Raw genomic sequence first — 26,900 nt, forward strand, 5'->3', positions numbered from 1 at the left:
CATTTTGTTTATAACAACGACGAGAAAACGTTCGGCATCTCGAGAGTACAGCGTAGACCGGTCGCGTGAACCATTTCGTTGACAACGATCGACATCATCGACATGAACGGTCTTCCCGTGGTCGTGGACGATCGAACTCCGTTTCGAAAGAGAAAGTGGAACGACGACGAAGAGAAAGAGGAACGACGACACGAAGACGGAGCGTCGACAATGACGACGATCGACGACAATGCGCATCGCGGACTCAACGATGGAATCAATGACAATGCGCATCGCAGAGCCAACGACAGAATCGTCGATCGTCTCTTCTCGTCGTCGATCGAGACGGTGGATCGATCACCGTTGTCATCCAACGCTGAAAACGCGTTGAAATTTTTGACTTATCTCGACAATAAAAACATCGATCGTTTGCGATATTATTTGTACGATCGATTGAAAAAACGATATCATTTGCCGTCTTGGTTCGTCTTCGAAAGACACGTTAACGCGAATAGTTTGCTGTCGCACGTAGATTTGTGGTACGACTACGCACCTGCTCGAGATTGTTATCTCGATAGGATCGATATTGCAGACGAGGAATTCGCGTCGATCATCCTCGAACCGATCAAATTGATCTCCCTCGACGACACGGCGATAAAGTTGTGTTACTCGTGCATCTCTCGAGTGATAGATCGTTCTCGCGCGTCGACGACGACGACCGTCACCAATGATGGTGGTGATCGCGTCACGGTCGTTACGGAGGATATTACGACGGATTTGTCGAAGTCACGACAGCAACGATCGAAAACAACACGATTGCCGTCGATGCCGAATATAACAACGTCGATGATGGAACAATCGTCTATCGAAACGATCGCTACGAAGCAACAGCAACAACGCGGCAGCGGTAACGGTTCGACGACGAAGAGAAGAACACCCGCTTCGGACAGAAGTGGCGTTTATCGTCGAACGTCAAAAGCATCCATTCGAAAGACTCATCAACCGTCATCACCACCGCCATCATCGTTGTATCAATTTCCGGAATCATCGACGACGAAGAGGAACGTTACTGTTTCCACGAACGAACCAACGACGACCTCATCGTCGTCGTTTCTCGAAGAGAAATTTGTCGATCAGATTCTCGGTGAATTGCAAAGAAACTACAACGATGATAACGGAGTTGCTACAAAATTGGAGGATTTATTGTCGAATAAGAAAGAAAAAAATTCTTCGTCATTCGTCGCGATGTGAAACATTTAGGAGACGAGAAGAGCAACGACGTGGTGGTGTATTTGCGCGTGAAACGTTTCTTTGGATTGGCGTTTTTGTCGTCTAATCACATCAGGGTACCGATACTACGTCTGGGACCTCGATTCGGAACGAAGCGTCTGGTGGACATCATACATGGGTTTGGTCTCTGTGACGTCGAAGATTCTTTAACGTTCTTCGACACTAAAACAGGCTTTGACGTTAGACTTACCAACGGAGAGACCGTTCTCACGATGAAAAGGCAACGATGACGACGAAACGACGACAACGACAATCCGGAGGAATCGGACAACGACGTTGCAATGTTAAATTTCTGCGCGGATCTCTTGTCACACGTCTACGCCAGTTATATCGAAGATATCGAATCGACGAAACAATAAAATGCGATTTCTTTCAGCGATAATCGTCGTTTTTTCCTTCACCTTCCTTTTTCTCGTTGTATTTGATATTCAGATGCGTGTTTCGACAACCAAGAATAGTGGCAACACAGCGTCGTCGATACACCGTTGTACCGGTCAATTCGTGGTCTCGCAACGCGACAAATATTCTGGAAAAAACGATTCCGTGCAGAACGATTGACGATTTGAAGACGCGCAACAATTGCCGCTTGATTCACGGTCATACGGTTATTGGTTCGACGAATTGTTAGCGATTGAATTCAGACGTCGCGAAATAACGGGCGTCGATTTGTTCGTACCGGTATTGCAAAATATTTACTTGATTTTAATAAATATTTACTTAAATAAAAAAAATATTTACTTGCATCAAATAAATATTTACTTTATTCTAGTAAATATTTACTTTAATCAGAAACATATTCGCTTGATTGTAATAAATATTTGCTTCATTTTATAAATATTTACTTGTATCAAATAAATATCTACTTGATTCTAATAAATATTTACATGAATAAAATAAATTATTTATTTAAATCAAAAAAATATTTTCTTAAATCAAAAAATATTTACTAAAATCTAATAAATATTTACTTGATCAAATATTAAATAAAAAAATATTTACTAAAATTTATTAAATATTTACTAAAATCTAATAAATATTTATTTGATTAAATATTAAATAAAAAAATGTTTATTTAAATGTAATAAATATTTACTTAATTAAAATATTTAAATTTCATAATTATTAAAGTATCATAACAACTGCAAATCTAATAAATATTTACTGGATTAAATAATAAATCAAAAAATATTTGTTAAAATTTAATAAATATTTACTAAAATCTAATAAATATTTACTTGATTAAATATTAAATCAAAAAATATTTACTACACTGGAAAAAAAGTTTTGTTGTATTATAAGAAATTCTGGTTAATTCTACTAGTACGTTTGTTCAAAAATGGACGAAACAAATTTGTTGTTGGAATTACCAGAAGATTCTGTTAAATTTTATCCTGTTTAAATCTATCAGAATTTCTTGTAAACCTTACTACATCGTGTTGTTAGATTTACAAAACTCTACCAGAATTTCTTGTAAACTTTACCACATTGTGTTGTTAGATTTACAAAACTCTACCAGAATTTCTTGTTAACTTTACTATATCGTTTTGTTAGGTTAATACAACTTTGTAGTTAAAAAACAAGTTCGGATAGGTGTGGTTTTTGTAAAATACTAACAATATATTTTGGTTTAAAGTATACTCAGTGATGTGATGTTTCCTACCGGGCTCCCGGCTCCCGAGCCCGGTAGGAAACATTACATCACTGGTATACATATATTTCATTAAAAAAAAAAAAAACACCACGTGATCATAAAACTTTTCGGATGTAAGGCTGATGGCAGAGACCGAGACGTAAAAACTTATGTATGTCGTAGTCGTTTCCACACATATCCAATAACCTTTCACGACTTACGTTTTTCTCTGCCTTACCATACGTCCACGACAGACGTCTACGACAGACATAAGTGCTTACTTCTCGTTCTCTGCCATCGGCCTAACTAATATTCCGTAATGGATTCCACGACGCGACGTAAAACTTTAGCGAGCTCAGTTGAGACTGTTCCGACTGCTTAACGCCATTGCTTCGCGAAAGATCTAATGCGCGCGATACACGCCGCGAGTAGCGAGGGCGCAGTAGCAGTGCACAGTGGGCCAAGAGACCAGAAAAACTGGCCAAAAGTCCGTCTAAAGTTAATTTTGTTTAAAATTGTGAAATTATATACCAATATAAGGTTTTTGGGGTCGCTAATTTCGAATTTAATATTACCATTTTGAAATTCAAAATGGCGAATCCAAAATGGCGAACATAATATGCAAAAACAAGTCAATTTGTACTGAAAATCTTTTTTTAACGGTTTTTGGGGTAACTGTTTACGAATTTGATATTATTATTTTGAAATTCAAAATAACAGATCTAAAAATCTTAATTTTTTATGTTTATTATAAATTATATGTTAAATTATATTTAAAAAGAATTTTCTTTTTTAGTGCTTTGAACTCTTACACCTATCTAATGACGGAGAGTAGTGACCAGATATTTTATTATTTTTGTCACTCACTATTTGGGGTGTTTTTTAGGAGTGAAATTTTACAGATCACATGTAATTTATAAATAATAATTTATGTATAGTATAATTTATCTATAAACTAACCATTATATTTTAAAAAAATATTTTTTATATTAATTCTCCGAAATTAATGTTCTTCATCTGATAATTCTACTTCGTCCAAGCAAACATCAATTTCGGAAAGTACGTTATCGTCGAAGTTACAGTCGTTTGCTTCTGTTTCTTGTGACATGCTCTCATGCTCGTCTACACTCGGAATTTGTAATAACTTTTTAGCCTCTTCTGGGAGTATAAAATGTTTTTTATGTTTTAATCGTGATTGTAGACTCAAACTCGATACAATCGGATCTGAAGAATCCATTATTCGATTAAAAATATCTTTGAGATTTGCTTTTCGACTGTGTTTTCGACTATGACGGGATCTAAAGTTCTTATAATCTTTATTTCGTGCCTCAGAGGCCTCCTCTCCGAGCATACCTACGGGAAGTACGCTAGTTTTAATTATTTGTCCACCATGTATTAGAATTTTATGTGTGGTTGATGTCATTGGATACCATGGATAAAGGGAGACATAAAGTTTGGCGGTTGAAATGCAAAATTCTTCGAACAGAATTGGATTAATCGGCAGATGAGAAGATAAAGTAATTAATATAATTTTAAATTTATATAACAGTTGTCGTTCGATTCCGAGACACTCCGCTAAGCAATCGATGTTTTCAAATGCTCTACGAGCAGTATTTCCGTCATTGCTTGTTCCACTACCACCACTTTTTGGTTTATCAACTGACAGCCCAAGTTTCTGAAAAAGCATCGATTGAACTTTTTGCTTTTGTTGATTAAATTTTATTTTTAATTCATCGCCTCTGACTTGCCAAGTTTGAATGGTTAATCTGTAGGAGATGTGCAAAGAACACTCGAATAATCTTATCCACGCATGAAGTGGACTAATTCTATACTGCAATGAGTTTGCTTCCGGTGAAAATTTAGGAGAATTTATATTTGAAAGATCATTAAATTGTTTGGGAGTTGCATGGCAAATAGGGCAAGTTTGCATAGATTTTGTATTAGTAATAATATTTAAAACCTTGCCATCTATTAATGTCATATATAATGAAAAATTTATACGAATATGGCACTCTTCTCAACTAAGTTCAAAGGTTTGCAATCGATTAATTTGGTCATCAATATTTTGCTTTTATTTTAAAATAATGTCTCGTGACTCCTTGACGTACTCAAGATGAATCGGTCGACAAAATCTCGAAGACTGAGAAGTTTGGTTAAACCATAAAATGATGTTTTTATCTATTGATAACTGCAATGGAATTAGTGTCGTTGCAAATAAACTTTCATCGCTTACATTTTCTTGCGATTTATCTGTATAAGATTGTTTATATTCCGAATGTCCACTACTGCCATCGAACCCCCAAGAACACATAAGGACTATGTCTATGTTTGTTAACTTATTTTTTCTAACATGTTGAAGAATTACTGGAGCTTGTAGATCAATAAGTCTCTTCGCAGTATGGTTAATAAGTGGTTGGAGTGGAACTGAAGCAGACGTTTCGGAAATTGTCATCAATTCTTGTGATGGCCTTAATTTTGATTTTGCCATTCTGACTTCGTTATAAGACTTCGTTATAAGACGGCCATATGTCTGCTCCAGATGCAAGTGTCTCTAAGCGCATGTTTATATACAGTTTTTTAGACACATTGTTGTCTAAAATAAAATTTAATGCTTCTTCGGGGGTTTTTTTTCTGATTTGATTTGTTTTTGTAGTTATTAACTTTCGCATTTTTTCTGACTGTTCTGTACTCGATAAATTGGTTAGAACATAATGCAAATCATTATCGCCCGAATGTCTTGCAGCATAACGACCCGCCATTATAAGTTTTTCAACATTATGATCATGTTGGACAGTGATCTCTGCCGCTTCGCGTCTTTTAGATCTATTTGATTTTTTATCGAAAGCGAGAGTTGGGCGACCCATATTAGTAGTCTTATTTTTAAATCTAAGATCAGTAGTTTGTAAATTGGGAATTTCAAATTTGGAATCCAACCATCCTGAATTGTTTGATTCATATCTATTTCTGATTCTATGAGCAGCATTAAATCTTGTATTATTTTTCGCTTTTAGAGAGGCTAGTGCAACTCGTAAACGTTTCAGTGCATCATCACTGACATCTGTGATATTTACATTTAGTTTTAAGAAAATATAATCTCTGACTGCATCCAATCCTTGTTCTTTATTTTCTTCTAGTACTTTAAGAATTTCACGTTTCGTGAAATGCATCGTTTCGATTAATGCAAAGCGTAATCTTAATATCAAAATTCTTTTAAATATAAACTGGAAACTAAATCAAACCCTTAAAAGCTATTTAATAAATAATAAATGAGAAACACTTAACTAATTTATGAAACGAAACGCAGAATATAGAAATTAGGATACACAATATTATTAAAGTTACAAATACGTCTGAATAGCTTGATAGCAATCCCAAATCTGACTGCCAATATTTATCAATAACAACGTATCGTCCGTCATAGAGACATGAAAATAATATCCGATCTTATTTACGCAACCAGATCTTCAGTTGTCAGAATGCCGATCAATATTATCAATCAGTTCGTCAGCTGACGAATATCATCGGGCGACAAAATCAAAACGGCGAGAACGTAACAGTCTTAATAATTGTCAATAAAATTATAATCTTATATTAATATAATATGACCACCTTTGCACCAATCAATTGCAAATCTACTATTTTCTTTAGAATTATGTTCGTCTCCAGCACAGCAGTTATTTTGCATTTCATCGCCATTCCAGAGCTATTGCCAGTTTGTATTTTATTTTTTAAGTTTTATTTTGTATTCTATATTAATTAATTAAGCGTTTCTCATAATTATTGTATTTAAATTAGCTTTTAAGGGGATGCTGGAGTTACCGGCCGGACATTATATTTTTTCGAACAAGAATATCTTTTTATTGGTTGCATAGAATTGTAAATTCTTTTGCAGAAGTAAAGTGTACACAAAAACGGAATTCGGGCTGCTCGACTTTATTTGGAAAAAAAAGAATTAATAACAAAATTTGTTTCTATTCATTAATTTCTATTCTGCTCTTAGGATAACATATTGTATAGAGCTATCTATTTTCGTTTTTTATAAAAGTTTAACAGTTTTAAGACGCTGAATAAGAACAGCCCAAATTGCGGACTGCAGAATAGAATGTTATGGAACCATTAAAATTGGGCTGAAAAGTCTAATGTAAAAAATATTCTTGTCCGACTATTTTTACATACGTGTGCGTCCAATATCGGTATAACAGATGAAAAAATAACAGAAGATTAGTTCCAGGATAATATCAGAGAGGCGCTATACAATAATATGCGAATATATACACGCACCACACATACGCATACACAATACATTCATACTTAGATTATGACTTATGCCGATAATATCACTCTCATTTTTAGTTCCATCGAAATGATGGCGCTTTTGCGTCGGAGTTCGTCAGGCACTCCAGCATCCTCTTAACGGTTTGTTCTAATTTCTACTTTTTAGTTTTAAGTTTCATATTTTTCTATTTTTCTTTTAAGGTTTTTCTTAATCCAGAATGACACACATACGCACGCACGCATTCACATCCACCCACACACACACACACACTTTTATACTGATACAAGACGAGCGATCGCGCCGCGCCGCGCTGTGAAGCACTGCGCGCGGCTTTAAATGCGATTTTCTCCATAGAGTATGAATTCGAGCAAAAATGTGCAGATTTTTCTTGAAGTGCACAATATAAATTATTGAATAACATGAAAAAAATTTCGATTGGCCGCGGAACATTTTGGAACATTGAATCACAGAAGTCGACATCATGAAAAATATAAAAATTCACGACTCTTAAGCATCTTATTTTATAAAAATTTGAGTATATTTTTTAACTTTTTAAGTCTTCTGTTGTCTTAATGTTTCTATACAGACATTAGAAATACTTATAAAAATATTTTAAACTGTTAACTAACACAAACGAAGTAATCGCTACTACTGGTATGATATTCATATTTCTAAGTTCGGACTTGCACCAACGAAACAATAATTGATTAATACGCATAAAAATGGTCTCACATGTATATTACCATGTCTCAATGATGATGGCATACACTTTTTCTTTTAATGCCGTAAGTGACTTTTGGCCAGTTTTTCTGGTATCCTGGCCCACTGTGCAGTGTAACAAATGAATGCGGCGAACAGTTGATCAACCGTTTAGTGAGTAATAACGAAACTGTTGCAGAGCGCTGCGATTTATGTAAATATAACAAGAAGTTTTGTAGATCCAACAAGAAAACACTTATTCAAATCCTTATAGTAAAGTTAACCAAACGGTGTTGATATAAGGTGTAAAATTTTGTGACGATAACCAGAAATTCTGTTTCGTTCGACTAAAATACGGTCAACCAGAAGAATTTTGTTAATATAATAAAACCATTTTTCTCAGTGTAAAATTTAATAAATATTTACTTAATTCAAATATTTAGATTTTATAATTATTAAAGTACCATAACAACTGCGCGCGCGTAGCGCGCGCTTGTATTCTTCTAGTCCGCTCTTAAAAAAGGCATGAAAGATCGATACTCGAATGTTTCGAAAGTATTGACGCTTTTTCACGACGCTGATTGGTTATCGCGATTATTCTGACAGTTTGATAATTTGAGAGCAAAGGTTATTTTGACGATTACTTAAAATATAAAAAATTTTATTAAAATATTTAGATTTCATAATTATTAAATTATCATAATAAGTGCGCGCGCCTGTATTGTTCTAGTTATTATAAATATAGAGATATATCAGTATTTATACATTAGTTTTAAATTTTCGGAAAATTTGAACTAAATAATTTTTGTCATAAAAAAATAATCTTTATTTATTATAATCTTCTGGTATATATACAGGGTGTCCCATAAAGACCATAACAACGCTTAAGGGTATATTTCTGAGATAATTCTGAGCAAAAAATCTAAATACCAAAATACTCAGGGTGTAATGGTTTTTGAATTAGAAGCATTTAAAGTTAGCGAATAAGATAGCCTGAAATTTGCGCGCTCAGGTGTGTACAACGTACAGTGATAAACGCGAAATTAACTATCGCTCCCCTGTTGTCAGTATTAATATTTGGAAAATAAATTTGCTAATGTACATATTAACATAAATATTGTTTACGCAATTAAGATTTTGTTGAAAATATTATATAGAAAAAAATATTATGATACACAAAACGCAAACTGTCAAAAATTACATTTCTTTGACATTTCTTTTTATCTTATAGATATTTGTACAATAAAATTATTAAATAATTGAAATAGTAGAATTGAATAGTATAATTAAAATAATAGAGAATACAGAATTTCACAATATTTTATTTTAATAACAGTTAAAAATAATTAAATAATATTGAATATGTAAAGACTCTTTGCGCATAATTTTGAGGTAATAAATGTTGTACCTTTAAGTAATGAAACGCATGCATTTCATTTTCTTTTAATATTTTATGAACCATTGTTTTTGACATTCCAACTTGACGACTAATTTCACGAATACTCATTGTAGGATTTTCTTTTACATTAGTATCACTTTTTCTTTATTTTACCATAAATGAGTAACATATCACAATATTCTGTACAAATAATGAGTAACATATCACAATATTCTGTACAAATATCTGTAAGATAAAAAGAAATATCAAAGAAATGTAATATAATGTTTTTGACAGTTCGCGTTTTGTGTATTATAATATTTTTTTCTTTATAATATTTTCAACAAAATCTGAATTGCGTAAACAATATTTATGTTAATATGTATTAGCAAATTTATTTTCCAAATATTAATACTGACAACAGAGGAGCGATAGTCAATTTCGCGTTTATCACTGTACGTTGTACACACCTGAGCGCGCAAATTTCAGGCTATCTTATTCGTTAACTTTAAATGCTTCTAATTCAAAAACCATTACACCCTGAGTATTTTGGTATTAAGATTTTTTGCTCAGAATTATCTCAGAAATATATTCCTAAGCGTTGTTACGGTCTTTACGGGACACCCTGTATATATATAAATACAGGGTGATTCAAAATAACCTGATGTCCTTGCAATGCCATATTCTTGAGCGAATTCTGAGACGATTTTTCCTTTTACAAAATTTTGTCCGAAGTTTAGTTTTCGAGTTATAATTGAAAATAGTTTGCTACTTATGAGTCCGATACAACGGACAGACAGGGACGGTGTAATGTGTCATGAGACGATAGTAAACACTTGACAGTCTCATTACACGTTGCGCGTCCCTGCATGCCCGTTGTACCGAATTCGTAAGCTGCTATCTATTTTCAATTATAACTCGAAAACTAAGCTTTGGACAAAATTTTGTAAAAGGAAAAATTGTCTCAGAATTTGCTCAAGAATATGGCATTGCAAGGACACCAAGTTATTTTGAATCACCCTGTATATATTTATATATATTTCTGATATATTTATATTACAATTATTAAAATATTAACTTCATTATTAGTAGATTGTAAATAAATTTTCGAATAATTGTGCGAGGTCCTCTTCAGATTGTTCGCGAGGTGCCAGTTTTGTGATGCGATGCTAAAAAAATAAAAACAGAGAATATATCAAATTAATTATTATAACTAGGGAGCGGATGTTCGTGCACGATCCCGTATCGCGCGCAGAAAACCGCTGCGTGCGAGTGAATCGAGTATACACATTATACACGATAGATATATTGAATTCAGATGAATTGACAATCGGGTTTTCTCGAGAAATGCTACCTCAGCGAGTACTCGACTCACTCGCACGCAGCGGTTCTCTGCGCGCGATACGGGATCGTGCACGAACATCCGCTCCCTACTAATTATAACTGATGTTATTACATTTTTCCATTTAATAAACAGTATGGGATGTTGAGTGTCATTTACCTGAGGCAATGTTCCTTGAACTAGAGTAGGAATATCTTCTTTCTTAAATCCGAGCTCTGATAAACCGTTCTCGATTTTCATAAGGCGCATGTATTCTTTAACCTTGTCGGCCAAAATTTGGCCGGCGTCAGCCCGCTTAGCATTCGTAACGTTCGCACCAAGCAGTTCCGCAGCTTCCAGATGTCTCTCTGGACATGCGTTTCCCGTAAAAGAAAACACGGCTGGGGCGGAAATCACCACGGATAAGCCGTGAGGAACTATAGGGTGATCATTGCTGTAACTCTTAAATAAGACGAAATATAACAATTCAGATAAAAATCATTGATTTAGATAAGAAAATATAAAGAATTTTTAAATATCCAATTTTTTATACATTATAGGATGATTAAAACTTGGTTTAAAAAATATTTATAATAAGTGATAGAGATGGAAAATGCACTTTATAATTATATCGCTATATGATTATTGATTGAAGGCTTTCATTAGTTTCATTAGTTGAAGATAGGATAAATTTGTTCAAGTTTAGTGGAATAATTAAATTAATTTTGAGTATGAGTTAATATATATAATATTCATGCATTATAAAATACTATATGCAAATTTAACCATATAAGTACCTTTGGTTGAAAATTTCTAACGTTTCCACTGATAGGATACGAAAGTCCGTGACAAAGATGAACACCGGCGTTTCCGAAACCAACGCCTGCCATTGTACTCGCTAAATGCATATGGTTTCTTGCCTCCAAATCATCTTGATTGTAAACTGCTCGCTCAAAGTATCTGTGCAAAAAATTCAGCCTTATTGATACACATTTTTTATTGATTTATGTTTTAAAAAATGTGTACTTTTTTTAACGAAGTTAAAATCAATTTTTTTCACTATTTAATTAATATTTTTAAAGTTTTTAGTTTCTTACTGTTAATTTAATGCATGTTAATTTAAAATTGATAAAAAATTATATGAAAAAATCAACTTTTATTATTTTTTATTTGCTAAGATATTTTTATTTTTTTGATGTTACATAATTTTTTTTAGTTTAATGAGAAAATAAATATTGTTTTTTCACTTTAATTGCAAATATTTAATAGTTTAAAATAAGTACGCTGACATTTAGGATATTTTGCATAGATAATTGAGTGGTTTATTACTTGCGCATAACTTGTAGAGCATATCGCGCCCAGACATCGCTGACAGGATTGCTACCTTGATAAGCTTATCTCAAAATCGGATTTGGTGGGCATGGAGTCCTTTCTGTGTAGGGTATCGCCGTAAAAGATTCTAAAGCATGACAGAGCACATCGAAACCAGAATACGCGCATACTCTTTCTGGTAAACTAAGGGTGTGTTGAGGATCGATAATTCCCAATGTTGGACGTAGAGCTCTAGATAAGAGTGTCAACGAATTAATTTTGTATGTTTTTGTATTTAACATTACACAATGAGCATTACCTGTTCGCGATCCCCGTTTTGGCCTTCAGTGGCCGATAATCGAAAATAGATACTCCAGTTGTTTCAGAACCGGTACCGGAAGTCGTAGAAACGGCGACAAGGGGTTTTAAAGGAATCTGAATCGGTTTTCCTTTTCCGATCGGTGCGTTTACATAGTCTAAAACTCGGCGTTTGGGTCACAACTGTATAAATTTGCTGCTTTGCAAGTGTCCATCACAGAACCACCGCCAACCTAGTCATTAAAATTTATAATTTGCAAGCTTATTGCACGAATAATTTTTTTTTAATTTTTTATCCATCGTCAGCTTTAAATAATAATTCTTTATTAATTCAATAAAATACATACGCTTATAATTTTTTACATCAAAACTATAAAAATTAATCGATGTAATCGTATCTTAATGTATTTGTATTTCTTGCATACATACCGCTATAAACGCGTTGAAATTTCCACGCTTGGCAAACTCGATCGAGTCTTGTAAACTTTGTTCAGTTGGTTCCACGCGTACTTTATCGTAAATCTCGAATTGAATGCCATGTTTTGAGAGACTGTCAATAGCAACTTTTACAAGAGCTAAGTTTACCAAATTTGGATCGGTCATTAGACATGTTCTCTTTGCTCCCATATTTTGTATGTCCATCCCCAATTCTCTTGTAACATCTATTCCATATCTTATCGTAGAACAAGCCATCTAAAATTTTATATAAATTTTACTAAATAACATAATGTAGGAAGAAATAAATAGGAAAACATATGATTTGAAAAATAATGTAACGAGCGTGCGAGGATGTCGATGCGTGGGGAACTTTTTTTGTTTTTGAGGCCTGAGGGAGTAGGCAAGCGAGCGGGCAGAGTCAAGGAGATCACCAAGCCGAAAAGACGCGTTTATTAAATGTATCTGCATAATTAATATATCTCAATTTTTTAAAATCTCTGCTCCTTAGTGAAAACACCTTACATTTTGAGGGCTCAGCCGGGATTTGAAAAAAGATTTGCGAGTTTATCGGGAAACAGAGGTGAGATTGTGCGAGATACCGGAAGTACGACGTGCCGAATATATTGAGAGACGACGAACGACGACGAGCATTGAGTACGGCGTAAAAACTCAGTGTGCGTGGGCGACGAGCAATTATAAAAGGTACGAGCGTTTTTCGCGGAAAGGACGAATATACGACGATTATAAGAACGGTGTGCATGATAAAGACGATCGCAAGGCGTACGAAGCTACGAGCAGAGAAAGCGCCAGGATGCAAAAGGACACGAAAAAAATAATAACAATACACGAGGCAACAAGAACGCTGTGAATACGTTGAGATCTTCGGTGATTAGAAAATACGATAATTATGCCTCAACCAAACGACTTTTTGGTGCTAGAATTAAAGGAGAAGGCGAAGGCGCGTAAACTGACGACAACGGGAACGAAAGCCGAGCTTATTGCTCGTCTGGTGGAAAATGATCCCTCAGGTCGATGGATGAACGACGACGACGAGGAAAATTCGCGACGTGAAGATAGCCTATGCGAGCAAGCGATTGAACTATACCGACGTGAAAAAGAATTGGCCGAGCGTGAACTTGAACTCGCTCGACGCGAGATCGCGATGTTACGTGCTAACGAACGTGCGGGCATAGTGGATTAGGGCCTGATCATCAGGCACACGCGGCAAATAATGGCAACGGCGGCGCTATAGCATTACCGTCGGTAAATATGCGAATGAATTTGACGACAATTGCAAACTTAGTGAGTGAGTTCGACGGTGCCTTTAGTAATTTTGACACGTGGGAAAAACAAATTAAATTTATAAGAGCGACGTATAGACTGGAAGATGACTTTGCAAAAATTTTAATCGGAATGAAGCTGAAAAAAAAGCGCTTGAGTGGTTTCACTCGAAACCGGAGTACATTGAGATGACGTTTGACGCGCTTATTGGTGAGCTAAAGAGGATGTTTCGTCATCGCTAAAGCAGGGTAACGATGCGAAGAAGATTCGAGGGACGTCTATGGAGGAAGGCCGAAACTTTTCACGAGTACGTTTATGAGAAAATAATCATGGGAAATCGCGTACCGATCGACGACGATGAAATGTTGGACTACGTCATAGACGGTATTCCAGACAGTGCATTGCGCGACCAGGCGCGCATACAACGTTTCGACACGACGAAATCCTTACTCGAAGCATTTGAAAAGGTGACTCTACGAGATCGCCACGCGGTGGGCTCGAACCGACAGGACAGGCGAGGCGGCGGCTCAGCGACGGCTGGACGAGGCGAGAGGACTGGTGGGGATGAGAGGAGCGATAGGAGGGGATATTCTAGCTTCGGAGCGGGGAAGACGACGACGAATGTGCGGCGGTGTTACAATTGTGGCATGCGAGATCACGTGAGTGCGGCGTGTCCGACGAGGGAACTAGGTGCGAAATGTTTTAATTGTGACGAGCACGGACATATTGCCTCGAAGTGTCCGAGAAAAAGCGGTGAAGTAAGAAACACTTACGCTGTGACACACTCCTCGCGTAAGAAATATACGAAGGAAGTGACGATAGATGATAAGATTATTGCGGCGCTTATCGATACGGGAAGCGATATCTCGATCATGCGTGCGGACGAATACGTTAGTATAGGATCGCCTCGATTTAAGCCAACTAAAATTCAATTTTCGGGAGTAGGATCCAAGGCAGTGATGCGATATTTCCCACAGCGGTCCCGGCTCCGCTGCCTCACACAACCTTACAGAAGCGCTACGTCACGTATCCGTGTGAGCTCGGCCGTTCAACCAATGGAAGAGAGCGAACGCTCCCTTCCACCGAGCCGACACAACAGACGATAAATGCATGCTACTTGCATGTTAAAAGCAAGCGTTTCTGATTCAGAAAAGAAATTCTGAGGCGAGTGGCTGGAATATTAGAGATCACCTGTTCGAAACCTGCTTCGTGCAACTTTTTTTTTTTTTCCACATTTGTTTCTAACATAGTAAATTATTAGATAATATTTTTTTGCCCAAAAAAATAATATTTTCTATTTATTATTAATATTCGCATATATTAAACTAACAATTTTAGAAATAATACAGATCTGCTATTGTTAATAGAAAAATGAAGTTATTTTACAATGTTGCAACAAAGTGCTAATTTAACATATGCGAATATTTTTAATAAAGATAAAATAATTTTTTTTAGCCAAAAACATTATCTAATAATTTACTTAAAATAAATATCGAAAAAGGAAAAAAAGTTACAAAATCACAGTTTTCAAACACGAGATTTTTAATATTCTTGCCATTCGCCTTACTCGTTTAGCCATGCTTGTTATTTTACATTTATCAACATAAAAGATTACACGCCTGCAAAGCTTTTAATTATTTATTTTAAACTACTGCATATTAGCAAGAGTTACTGCAGTAACTACATATACATGTACTGTGGAGATTAGTGGAGGAACACAGTAGCATATTAAAACTGCAGTCAAATAGATGTAGATTGGTAATTTTATTAATACTATTAATAAGTAGTGGTCTTCCGCACCACCTTTGAGGTTCCACTTATGGCGCGTTCGATTTTTTTTTAAGTGGATCGTCGCCTGGAGCCCTATTGTACCACTTTTTTTACACCTGTTATTTACAGGTTAAAATAATTTACAGTAGTTGACACTGTATTTTTGTATCTATATACTTACTGTACTTTGTATACTCACTGTACTTGTACTTTTGCGCGTTGCGCGTATATTGGCGAGTTGGGAAAATTACTTACTTTATAATTTTTTATAAATACAAAATATATTTTGTATTTATTATGCCTGCAATGCTATCAAGAGTAATGAGAAATACAAGGTGTCTTATTTTAAACAATCCACTCAAATATCTCAAAAACACCGAGTTAAATAATAAAATTTTTTAAATAAAAGTTGTAGGATTTGGAGAGGGAAAAAATATAGGGATATTTGTTTGACCTTGGATGGAAGCGCTTCTGAGATTTAAAGGTCATTTTTATTTTTTTAAATGGAACCACTTTAATTTTTTTATATAAATCGATTTCTCATAATATTTGTCGTAAAAAGTTATAAAACTAGGATGGCCAAAAATTGAATGGTTTACAAGATATTTTATACTTTAATTTGACATAATTTTACATAAACTATAAAATATCTCGTTAAATATTCATTTTTCAATTATCTTACATCAACACTTTTATGCACAAAATAATGAGAGGAATCAATTGGTGTAAAAAAATACATAGTTGACTTTAAGAAAAAAGTATATATATTTAAGAAGAAAGTATATTATATCATATCTGCTAAATATAGCTTAAATATAGCTCTGCTAGATTTTTTCTTAAAGACAACTATGTGTTTTTTTTATACCAATTGATTCCTCTCATTATTTTGTGCATAAAAGTGTTGATGTAAGATAATTGAAAAATGAATATTTAACGAGATATTTTATAGTTTATGTAAAATTATGTCAAATTAAAGTATAAAATATCTTGTAAACCATTCAATTTTTGGCCATCCTAGTTTTATAACTTTTTACGACAAATATTATGAGAAATCGATTTATATAAAAAAATTAAAGTGGTTCCATTTAAAAAAATAAAAATGACCTTCAAATCTCAGAAGCGCTTCCATCCAAGGTCAAACAAATATCCCTATATTTTTTCCCTCTCCAAATCCTACAACTTTTATTTAAAAAATTTTATTATTTAACTCGGTGTTTTTGAGATATTTGAGTGGATTGTTTAAAATGAGACACCTTGTATTTCTCATTACTCTTGATAGCATTGCAGGCATAATAAATACAAAATATATTTTGTATTTATAAAAAATTATAAAGTAAGTAATTTTCCCAACTCGCCAATATACGCGCAACGCGCAAAAGTACAAGTACAGTGAGTATACAAAGTACAGTAAGTATATAGATACAAAAATACAGTGTCAACTACTGTAAATTATTTTAACCTGTAAATAACAGGTGTAAAATCCATGAAAATAATACAAGCTATTGTATGTCTGCACAACTGGCTTCGTAAGCAAGATATCAGAGTAAACCAATATGTTGATGAAGCACTTGTTGATCAAAATAGACTCGATGAGTTTGTTCCTGGATCTTGGAGAAAAGATATAAGAGATAGTGCATTAAAAGATATTACTCTATGTGGTAATAACAATAGTACGCGAAACGCAATCGAAATTCGTGAAAACTTCTGCAATTATTTTAATACCGAAGGAGCTGTACCATGGCAATTTAATAATAATATTTAAGCAATGCTTCTATATACTTATTCTTTACATCAGATCTTGTAAGTTTACATCAGTTTACATTATAATTCTTTATCATGTACATATAACTAGAGAGTGATTTGGAATATGTATATTTGTTCTTTCAGCAAATCAACAATGATTCACTATACAGTTCATAGTTAGTTGTCTTTAATGATATGTAATGTCATGTCTCAATACTCTAATTACATCGACACGCTAGTTCAAGTACGTATCGCTAATTTAACAGATAAAATTATTTATTATATTAAAAATTATTACTTGATAAAATATAAAATACATGAATGTGTTTGCAGGAATATTCAGTTAAACTTTTAGTCGGATTAATTTCGCGGATGTGTCAAAATAATAAGAAAACTTGACAGCGATTAATAATGCTTGTGGAAAAGCAACGACTTACATCAGTAGACAGCATCCAATCATGTATTACAAACCTGTTCAAGATTATATCAAAATAGGAAGTACTTGAGGTATCTATCGCGTGAGAAATACGAGATGATTGTTGATTAGACAATAAAGCAATTTTTTATTTTAAGCATATAAATCTGATCGAATATATTCATGTTTAAATTATTTTACATTTAATTCTTGGTAATATTCTCATAAATTGCATTAGGAATTGCTCTGGCTAATTGCGTTAATAATTTGCAATTATTTTTACTGAAAGAACTATACAATTTAATAATATTCAATTATAATTTTTTGTATTTATACAGGAAAGATTGCGTGATAAAATCCATGATTGTAACGTTCTATAAATATTGAATTTATTTAATAACATTTTTGACAACAATTTCCTTTTCGTTTATCGTTTATCAAAACTGCCAAAAGTTTTTCATTGATTTTGTTCGGATAATTGTTTCGTATACTCGCTTTATTAATAAATATTAAGAAAGGTATAATTAAGTAAGAATAAAATAAAACCTTCAACTAGTTATTCAATTAATTTTATTTAGAAACACTTTAATATTTACTTTAAAGCTCACTGAATGTTTAAATATATTATTTATTAATAACATAATGAACACAATAAAAAATATGAAACAAAATATTCTTATTTCAAGTAATATATGATTATATTAAAAAAATATAATGCAAATAAAAATAAGTATCACCTTTTGTACTATCACTTTTTTTTCTTCTTCCTTCATTAAGATTATGAAAAATGACATGTAAAAAAACCATTTAATGCAAACATTTTAATTAAAAATATCAAGAAAAATATTAATTCAAACAAATGTTTAAAAAACTTTAAAATATATTTTGAAAAAAAAAAGAATATCTTATGTATTATATTAAATATTATTCATTAATGTCTTCTTGCATAATTATTTCGTATGTTAACTGCAATATTTGTTGCATTATTTTAAACCTAGTCTTTGATGTTAGTTTTTGTAATCTAAATCCTATTAAAGATAAAAAAGAATCCATCTCATTAGGTTCTGGTATCGGAGGAAGAGCTATTTTATCTTCTTTACATATGGCATCTACGACTTTGTCTATTGCACTTAAGGTATCAGTTTTTTTTCTTCTTCTTCCTTCATTAAAATCTAGATTATAGAAACGCATTTTTTTCAATTATTTATAATTATTTATAATATAATTATTTATAATAATAATTTCACATGTTTTATTGTACCTTTTTTGATGTTTCCTGCATTATTTTCATCATTCGTTAATGATGAGCTTGAATCGACATCACTACTATTTATATTAGACACAGTGCTGTAATGTTATTTATAATTAATGGAACACTTTAATATATAATTCATATAATTACTTAATAAATTTAAATATTTATATTTACGTTTTTAGAAGACAAGAGTCTCTGAGGAAACTCATGGAATGATAATGAGCCCACTTTTGGACTGTATCTCTCCTAGCAGATCCACTCATTCGTTTTTCTGATTGTATTATTTTACGATATGTATCATGCAATGATTTAAACTTTTTTTGCGCTTCTTCTATACTTATTTTACTTATAAAGAAAATAAATAAATTATTTTTGGTATTTTTTGTATTTAGATATTTTTAGAAATTATTTTTATACTCACCATTTAATGCCAAAACTATTTCTGCCCATAATCGTTGTTTGATTGTACATCTACGTTGCATCAAAGGTAAAGAATAATCCCACAATGGTGGCCGTTTTTGTACTTCGAGAATTAGTAATTCTTCTTCATCAAAATTCAATTTGATTTCTGAATTATCATTCAGTTTTGAACGTTTAAACGTAATTTGCTTACGTTCTCCAGAAATGTTTCTTTTTTCTTTTTGTGATACATTATCTAAAAAAAAAATATTTATAAAAATTATTTTCAGAAAGACATTTCTCTATTTAAAAGAATTTTTTTACTTACTCATATTGTTATCAAAAGGCTCTTCTACTAATTCCTTATTGCTTCGTCTTATGATAGTTACACCATCATCTAAAATATATAAAAAAATATTAACATTTCTTTCAATAAATATAAAAAAAAGATAAAAATCATGTTATATTAATTATATATTAAAGTTTTTGATTAATTATAATTACAAACATTGCAGCACACACACACACACACACACACTCTCACACACACACAGAGCCTAAGACAATAAACATTGAAGATAATTCAAACTTATATTTTTAATACACAATGAAAATGACGCAAAAAGCATTCAAACAAATATAGTTAAAACAAATTACAGTAAAAGTAAATTATTTTTCTCAATTAAAAATAATTTAAAAAAAAAATGCTTTTTTATATTTTAAATTTAAGTGAAAGAAAAAAAGAAAAAAAATATTTCTACAAATGTAATAGAATGATAGATAAAAATACACACCTGCTAATGGATAAAAATAGAATGTGTTTGGATCAACGGTATAAGAACTATATCCTTCTAGACAACCATGCGTTATAACATCCTTTTGATTGATTATTTCTTCGCACATCCCACATGTTTGAACAAGTTCATAATCCTAAAAATGAAAAATATTTATTAATAATTTTTTTATCATATGTAATATTTTTTATTATATGTTTACAAACATAAAATATTTACTTCAATCATTCTTCCAAACCTCAAAAAGTATCATTTTTAATTCTTTACTTATTCATTATTTTCATTTTCTTTATATATATATAGTATTGGATAATAAATTCAATTATTACTTTTTATTACTTAAATAACTAATATTCTACTTACATATTCTTCCATTTTTATTGATAAGGTTGAAAGACCACATGAGACATGCAATCCATGAAATCCAATAGCGAATAGACTATAGCACGCACAGACAGATCATCGCACAGATCGCACGACTTGACGCTAAAGCTGAAAAAATCCAGTTTTTTTTCTTGACGCTAGCGTCAACTCGAAGTCACGTGACTATGGGCAACGCTGAAACGAGCGTCTCATGAATTTGCACCTTAAAGAAAAAGAACGGTCTACATAGACTATGCGTTGATTACAGATTATTAAATAAGAAAGTAATTAGAGATTGTTATCCGCTACCGCTTATCAAGGATCAATTGGATCAGCTGCAAAATACCAAAATCTTCAGTACTTTGGACTTAAAGAATGGCTTTTTCCACGTGCGTATGGATGAGTCAAGTATAAAATATACAGCTTTTATTGTACCCGATGGACAGTATGAATTTTTGCGAGTGCCTTTCGGTCTGTGTAATTCCCCTTCAGTCTTTCAGCGATATGTAAACGCGATTTTTCGAGAATTAATTCGAGATAGAATAGTACTAGTATATATGGACGATCTAATTGTTCTTTCTGACGACGACGCGAGCGGACTGAGAAATCTTGAGAAGGTGCTTGAAACGGCTGGCAGCGCCGGTCTGATTATTAATTGGGAAAAATGTTGTTTCCTGCAAAGAAAAGTCGAGTTTTTTGGACACACGATAGAGGGTGGCTTTGTCCGACCTTCAGAGCACAAGACGGAAGCAGTGAAACGCTTTCCTAAACCGACGAATATACGACAGGTACAAGCGTTCCTGGGTTTAACGGGATACTTTCGCAAGTTTATTCCAGGATACTCAATAATTGCACGACCGTTATCAAATCTTTTGCGAGCGAATGTTAAATTTGATTTTGCAGCGGTCGGGAAAGATGCGTTTACGCGGTTGAAGATTCTGTTAAGCGGGCGACTCGTATTAAACTTATATCGGTTGGGTGCAGACACGGAGCTGCATACGGATGCATCAATGTACGGTTATGGAGCGATTCTCCTGCAACGAGATAGCGAAGATCAGTTGTTACACCCGGTGTACTACGTGAGCGGTAAGACGACACCTGCGGAAGAAAAATATACAAGCTACGAGTTAGAGGTACTTAGAAAGAATTACGATTCTAAGAGGGAAAGAGCCTTCAGCTATCGAGACGGTGACATTGTCGCAATCTGACGAACTCAACGCGGCCCTGCACTCAAGTTTGCGCACAGGTATCTTGATCCATACGAGATCATCAAGGTCCTACGAAATAATCGTTACGTTGTTCGTAAAGTTGGCGAACGAGAGGGACCTCTTCAGACTTTGTCGTCCGCGGATTCTATGAGGCCGTGGGTGTGCGATGACGGATAGCATGGGCGACAGCGACGAGAAAATTGACACTGGCGAACATTCGAGGCGAATGTTCGGTCAGGACGGCCGAATGTTGGAAGAAATAAATAGGAAAACATATAATTTAAAAAATAATGTAACGAGCGTGCAAGGATGTCGATGCGTGGGGAACTGTTATTGTTTTTGAGGCCTGAGCGAGTAGGCAAGCGAGCGGGCAGAGTGAAGGAGATCACCGAGCCGAAAAGACGCGTTTATTAAGTGTATCTGCATAATTAATATATCTCAATTTTTAAAAAACTCTGTTCCTTAGTGAAAACACCTTACAATAATATATTAATTAAAATTGTTACTATTACATTACTAAATATTTTAAAATAGCACAAGAAAATAAGCGATTACGGAATATTTAACATTTTTTTCTAATTTTTTACACTTTGGCATTACTTAAAATATTTTTTGCAAAACACGTATTATTTTATATGAGTGAATGTTTTTAGAAATAGTTTTATTAGAGCATTATATAAATCACGCATCTGATATGGTTTATTACAATATTCAGGTTATCAGATTATCAGAAACTAAAAAATGCGACAGCGAATAGAGCTACTTTAAAAACAATCCTTATCTTAATTCTCCTCAATACGCAGAAGGTCTTCGATTTCATAATTTTAAAGTGTGCGATGTAATCGACATATTATCATACACGTGACTTAATAATTTTTCTTTCTTTGTGTAAACTTTTCTCACAATTTTACCTCGAAAGCATGTTCTTTATTAGCCGTAACGTTTATTTGCCGCGGTGCTTCGAGCAATCCCATGTTTCTGTACATTGGTAGCTCCTGGATTTTTATGCGCTGGACATCTGCATCTAAAAACACAAGTCAAAACAAATACATTTAAAATTTGTATGTTTTGCATTGTTATCAGTTTTATCGAGCATTGCTACCGAACTAGTATGCACTTCTTTACTGAATACTGCACATGTAGGTTTCTCTGGCAAATTTCTACCGTAAATATTTACTGAAAAAGAAAATTATTTACTTGATTCAAATAAATATTTACTAGATTCTAATAAATATTTACTTGATTCTAATAAATATTTACTTGAATCAAAAAAATCATTTTCTTAATTCTAATAAATATTTACTTGATTCTAATAAATATTTACTTGATTCTAATAGATATTTACTTAACCATACATTCTGCCAATCTTCGCGACCGACAATGTTTTCGCGAATGTTCAAAGAAGCAGAGTGATTTTCAAAAGATTCGACGTCACCGCCACAACGACGGTGAACGCGTCGTCGTTGCTAGTTTGCAATTCCGCAAAAAACTGTTTTATTTACGCACCCAACAAATTTTGCGAGGTTTTTATCGTTAACCGACGCGTCGTATCTTCGCTCGCGAGTAATGACAACGTTGATTACGATTACGTTGTTTGCGGATCGAACGACGAAATGGAATACGATATTCGAGCCAGAGACGCGTTCAACGAATGCGATAAAATCGTCGTAACGTTCAGCGATATCGACGGAAGAAGAATAGTCGCGCCCACGATCGAAGGATTGTACACCGGTGACGATGCGGTGTTATACACTCGCGATGAATATGTATTTAACGATTATCGATCGTTGTTAGATTGTCAATGAGAACCTCGATGCGTCGTCGCATCCCGTTTAATAATTCGTTCATTTTTACGTCGAATATGTAATTTAGAATAAAGAAATGTGCTTTCCAATTCCCACTCTTCAAATGTTTCAGAACACCATCTACGTATGAACGTTTCAACGACGGATCGTTCGCACGCAAACCGGACAACGTCGGAACGAATCTCTCGATAGTTTCAACGATCGATGATACGATCGGTTGTCGGGATCGAGAAGACGATCGTTCGAAACTACATATACGCCACATAGGTAACGACACGACATTGTCATTCGTCAATCGAACGCGTTTCCGTCTGTCGTCAAATTTTACGACAAAATGATGTCTCTGTGCAGCCGTGGCAACGTCGAACGACAAATTGAACAAACCGTTGTTTCGATTGAGCGAATCGTAGAGTTTACTTTCGACGAACGCTTCCAAATAATCATCGGCCACGATCATACCACTCGAGGTGGTGTCGTTCGCATCGTTATCAGTCAACATTGTTGCTAGTATCGCCGGAACGCCGATGACTTTAAAAAGAATTCTTTCGCTCCCCAGCCACAACGTGAAGATCGATTCGTCCAAGGGTATCGATCGTCATGGCTCGTTTCTATCGATTAACAGTGATAACGATGTCGTGTGTCGCGATAAAATTATCATTATTGTTATTGACATTATCGATCTTATCGTCATTGTCGTTCGCGGTGTCGATCATGCGTGTGGATTCTTGTTCTTACGAAGTACGATATTATCCGTGGCGATTCGAACGAACAACCGTGAATCGTATCTACGTGAACGCGTCGATTCTTCGTGAAACGCTGGTGCGACTTTGTCACGGTGGTGAATCGAAAAATTACGAACTCGTCTCTTCGGTTCTGAGCGAAGCGATAAAAACTTTGCATCGTTGGTGGGCGATCAATGTTCCGTGGATTCGCGTCGACGAGGAACGTTGGAGCGACATCGTCGTGGTCGTTGTTAAACGTGACAACGAAGAGAAAAGTTCGCTCGTCGATTCGAACAACAACGATAGAACGTTGAAGCTTTTCGCCGACGAGTCGTATTTCGTGGACGAATCGTTATCGTCTTATCGAAGATGTTCCTTTCGTCGTCGTCGTTTTGCCGAGGTCGATCGTCATCGATCGGATATATTCGTCGCGCTTCTGCGCGCCGTAGGTTCTTATCACGGATTGTTTCGTTCTACTTGTCCCGGTGTTCTCAACGACACGAAGCCAAGCAGCCGCGATGGTTTCATCCCACGCGAAACGAAATTGCGGCTCTGTCGTCGTTGCGTCGTCACGCGTCGACGCAAGGTTACGGTGACGTTGCAAAGACGCGCCACAAAATTCGAAACGAATTGTCGCGACTGATAATGGAATCTTACGGCGTCATGAGTAAAGTGTGATGAATAGATAGAATTCGGAGATACGATTCGCGCGGGAGCTTCGCGTGTACTCATCGTAAATTTTTATCTGGTTGTAGTATCGTCTTCGACCTTCGTTTCGTTCGCAACGCGTTCTCTTCCGTCGTCACTGTCCGTTTCCGTTGATCGAGACGCGATCGGTACGATAACCTCCGATGACTTCGCAGACACAACTTCCTTCTTTTTCCTCGTCGCTTCTAATTCTTCGTTCGTTGTTGCAAATTCGTCGCTCGTTTCTACGGACGACGACGTGCCATCCTGTTTCTCAGACGTAATCGCGTAATCGTCGTCACCGTCACACCGCTACTCGTTATCATTTCTTGACCGATCATCGCTGCCTCTCGCGGACTCGAGTGGTTTTCGCGTATTGTTTTCTTCGTCGTCGGTTACATCGCTGATAACAATCGATGATTTCGAGATCTTCCTCGATAATAGTGGTAGTGGCGACGGAGGTGGCATCAACAAAGCGTCATCGTTATCGTCATCATTGTCGATAACAAAATCATCATTATCGTTTTTTTCGTTCGAATCGTATTTTTCATCATTATTGAATACAGATGGTTTTTCGTTATCGTCGCTGTTGTTTTCGTCGTCTTTATTTTTCTTCTTTCGTTTCGACGTCGCGGTTATATTTCTGTGCAATTTTTCAACGTAGGTTCGATATCCGTCGGTAATCGCGATTGGTAATCTACGATTATTGGTTTTCACGTTCCACAGTAACAGCGAAAGCAACATTGTTGCGAATATAAGACATATTATCGAAACTTGCAACTACATATTCTTCCTCTCTCAGTCTCTCTTAGTATCGTTTTTAGCGATAATATAATTCCTCAACGTTTCACAAATCAACGGAGTTGTTGAAATGTCCGTCAGATAAGATCTCAACGTATATTCGGCGTACATCGCGATAGCGAGCAAGGTGTAGGTTCGCATCGTCAGAGTCGACATTGACTCATCGCATCGCGTTCCACATGTGACGACAAGATCACGCGGTACACTCTTGCTCGTTTCGACGAGAGCTACGGCAAGTATCTGTTACTGTTTTTTTTTTTTTATTTAAACAAATTAGTGCAATTTTTAAACAAAATTTGATTATTTTTCGCCGGCCATGTCATGCGCTTCGCGCGACGGCCTAGGCCTGAGCGTAGAGCGGTAGGGTTGAGGGTAGGGATGTAGCGTTTAATAGGAACCATTTATTATACCATATTTATTACCATATTTATTATTATATTTATTATTATATATATTTATATATATTTCAATTATATACACACATTGATTATACATACATATATATATATATATATATATATATATATACATATATATATATATATATATATATGTATGTATAATCAATGTGTGTATATAATTGAAATCGATTGTGTATATATATATATTTGAATCTGATTAATCGGGATGTATCTACGACTCAATTCAGCGATTGTTTCAATTATCTGAATATTGATATATACACAATTTTATGTATATTATATATATTTAGTTACGCTTTTATACTTGTACATATTGTAAGTTGGTAATATAATTAGAAGCATAAAAGTAAATATATTTGTCATTAAAGTTAATTTGTCATTCATTGGATCTCACAATAGACTGCTACATTTGATGTCACTGAGAAATGAACAATATTGAGAATGTACACACTATAGTTTATCCAAAGAGACTGGAGTTTATTTTATGTTACAAATGCTTTGAAATGTGTTTTTTCTCTTTCTTTTCAATAAATAGAAAAGCAGTGAAAGAACGCTTTAAGGCATTTGTAACATTACGTACAGATGTGTGTGATAG

The 26,900-nt window shown here is 34.4% G+C and overlaps 2 protein-coding genes and 1 long non-coding RNA gene across 4 annotated transcripts; 1 reads left to right on the plus strand and 2 right to left on the minus strand.

Annotated features, from left to right (window-relative positions):
* Positions 1-8,518: 8,518 nt before the first annotated feature.
* LOC105671603 (probable hydroxyacid-oxoacid transhydrogenase, mitochondrial) lies at positions 8,519-13,384 on the minus strand. Its single transcript, XM_012365893.2, is given in 7 exon segments — positions 8,519-10,421; positions 10,754-11,035; positions 11,371-11,533; positions 11,903-12,136; positions 12,204-12,363; positions 12,366-12,435; positions 12,632-13,384. Coding segments are annotated over 7 exon segments (1,257 nt in total). The 5' UTR covers positions 12,896-13,384; the 3' UTR covers positions 8,519-10,337.
* A 408-nt stretch (positions 13,385-13,792) lies between these two features.
* On the plus strand, positions 13,793-17,859 carry LOC105671610 (uncharacterized). Its single transcript, XR_001100633.2, has 3 exons — positions 13,793-17,491; positions 17,579-17,678; positions 17,768-17,859. It is a non-coding gene; the product is annotated as an uncharacterized lncRNA (long non-coding RNA).
* An 852-nt stretch (positions 17,860-18,711) lies between these two features.
* Positions 18,712-26,351, minus strand: LOC105671613 (uncharacterized). Of its 2 annotated transcripts, XR_010889041.1 has the most exons (9): positions 23,375-26,350; positions 22,780-22,892; positions 20,661-20,883; positions 20,298-20,433; positions 19,832-19,900; positions 19,526-19,759; positions 19,279-19,449; positions 19,111-19,196; positions 18,712-19,021 (listed from the first exon to the last, which is right to left on the minus strand). XR_010889041.1 is itself a non-coding variant. In XM_067351112.1 (8 exons), the coding sequence occupies exons 2-6, from the start codon at positions 20,670-20,672 to the stop codon at positions 19,442-19,444; spliced, it is 459 nt and encodes a 152-aa protein (XP_067207213.1). In that variant the 5' UTR covers positions 20,673-20,883; positions 22,780-26,351; the 3' UTR covers positions 18,712-19,021; positions 19,111-19,196; positions 19,279-19,441. The 2 variants fall into 2 exon arrangements, 1 of the variants encoding a protein (XP_067207213.1); XM_067351112.1 differs by having other exon boundaries at positions 22,780-26,351.
* Positions 26,352-26,900: the final 549 nt, after the last annotated feature.

This window comes from Linepithema humile, chromosome 1, assembly GCF_040581485.1.
Source record: "Linepithema humile isolate Giens D197 chromosome 1, Lhum_UNIL_v1.0, whole genome shotgun sequence".
In the NCBI taxonomy this organism is placed as follows: domain Eukaryota; kingdom Metazoa; phylum Arthropoda; class Insecta; order Hymenoptera; family Formicidae; genus Linepithema; species Linepithema humile.

Bases quoted from the DNA above. Each gene is read 5' to 3' on its own strand.
- LOC105671613 (XM_067351112.1), bottom strand. The intron at 19,901-20,297 runs GTGTGTATTTTT...TATATATTTTAG, and splicing joins CTATTTTTATCCATTAGCAG to ATGATGGTGTAACTATCATA. The intron at 19,760-19,831 runs GTAAGTAAAAAA...TTTTTTTTTTAG, and splicing joins GCCTTTTGATAACAATATGA to ATAATGTATCACAAAAAGAA.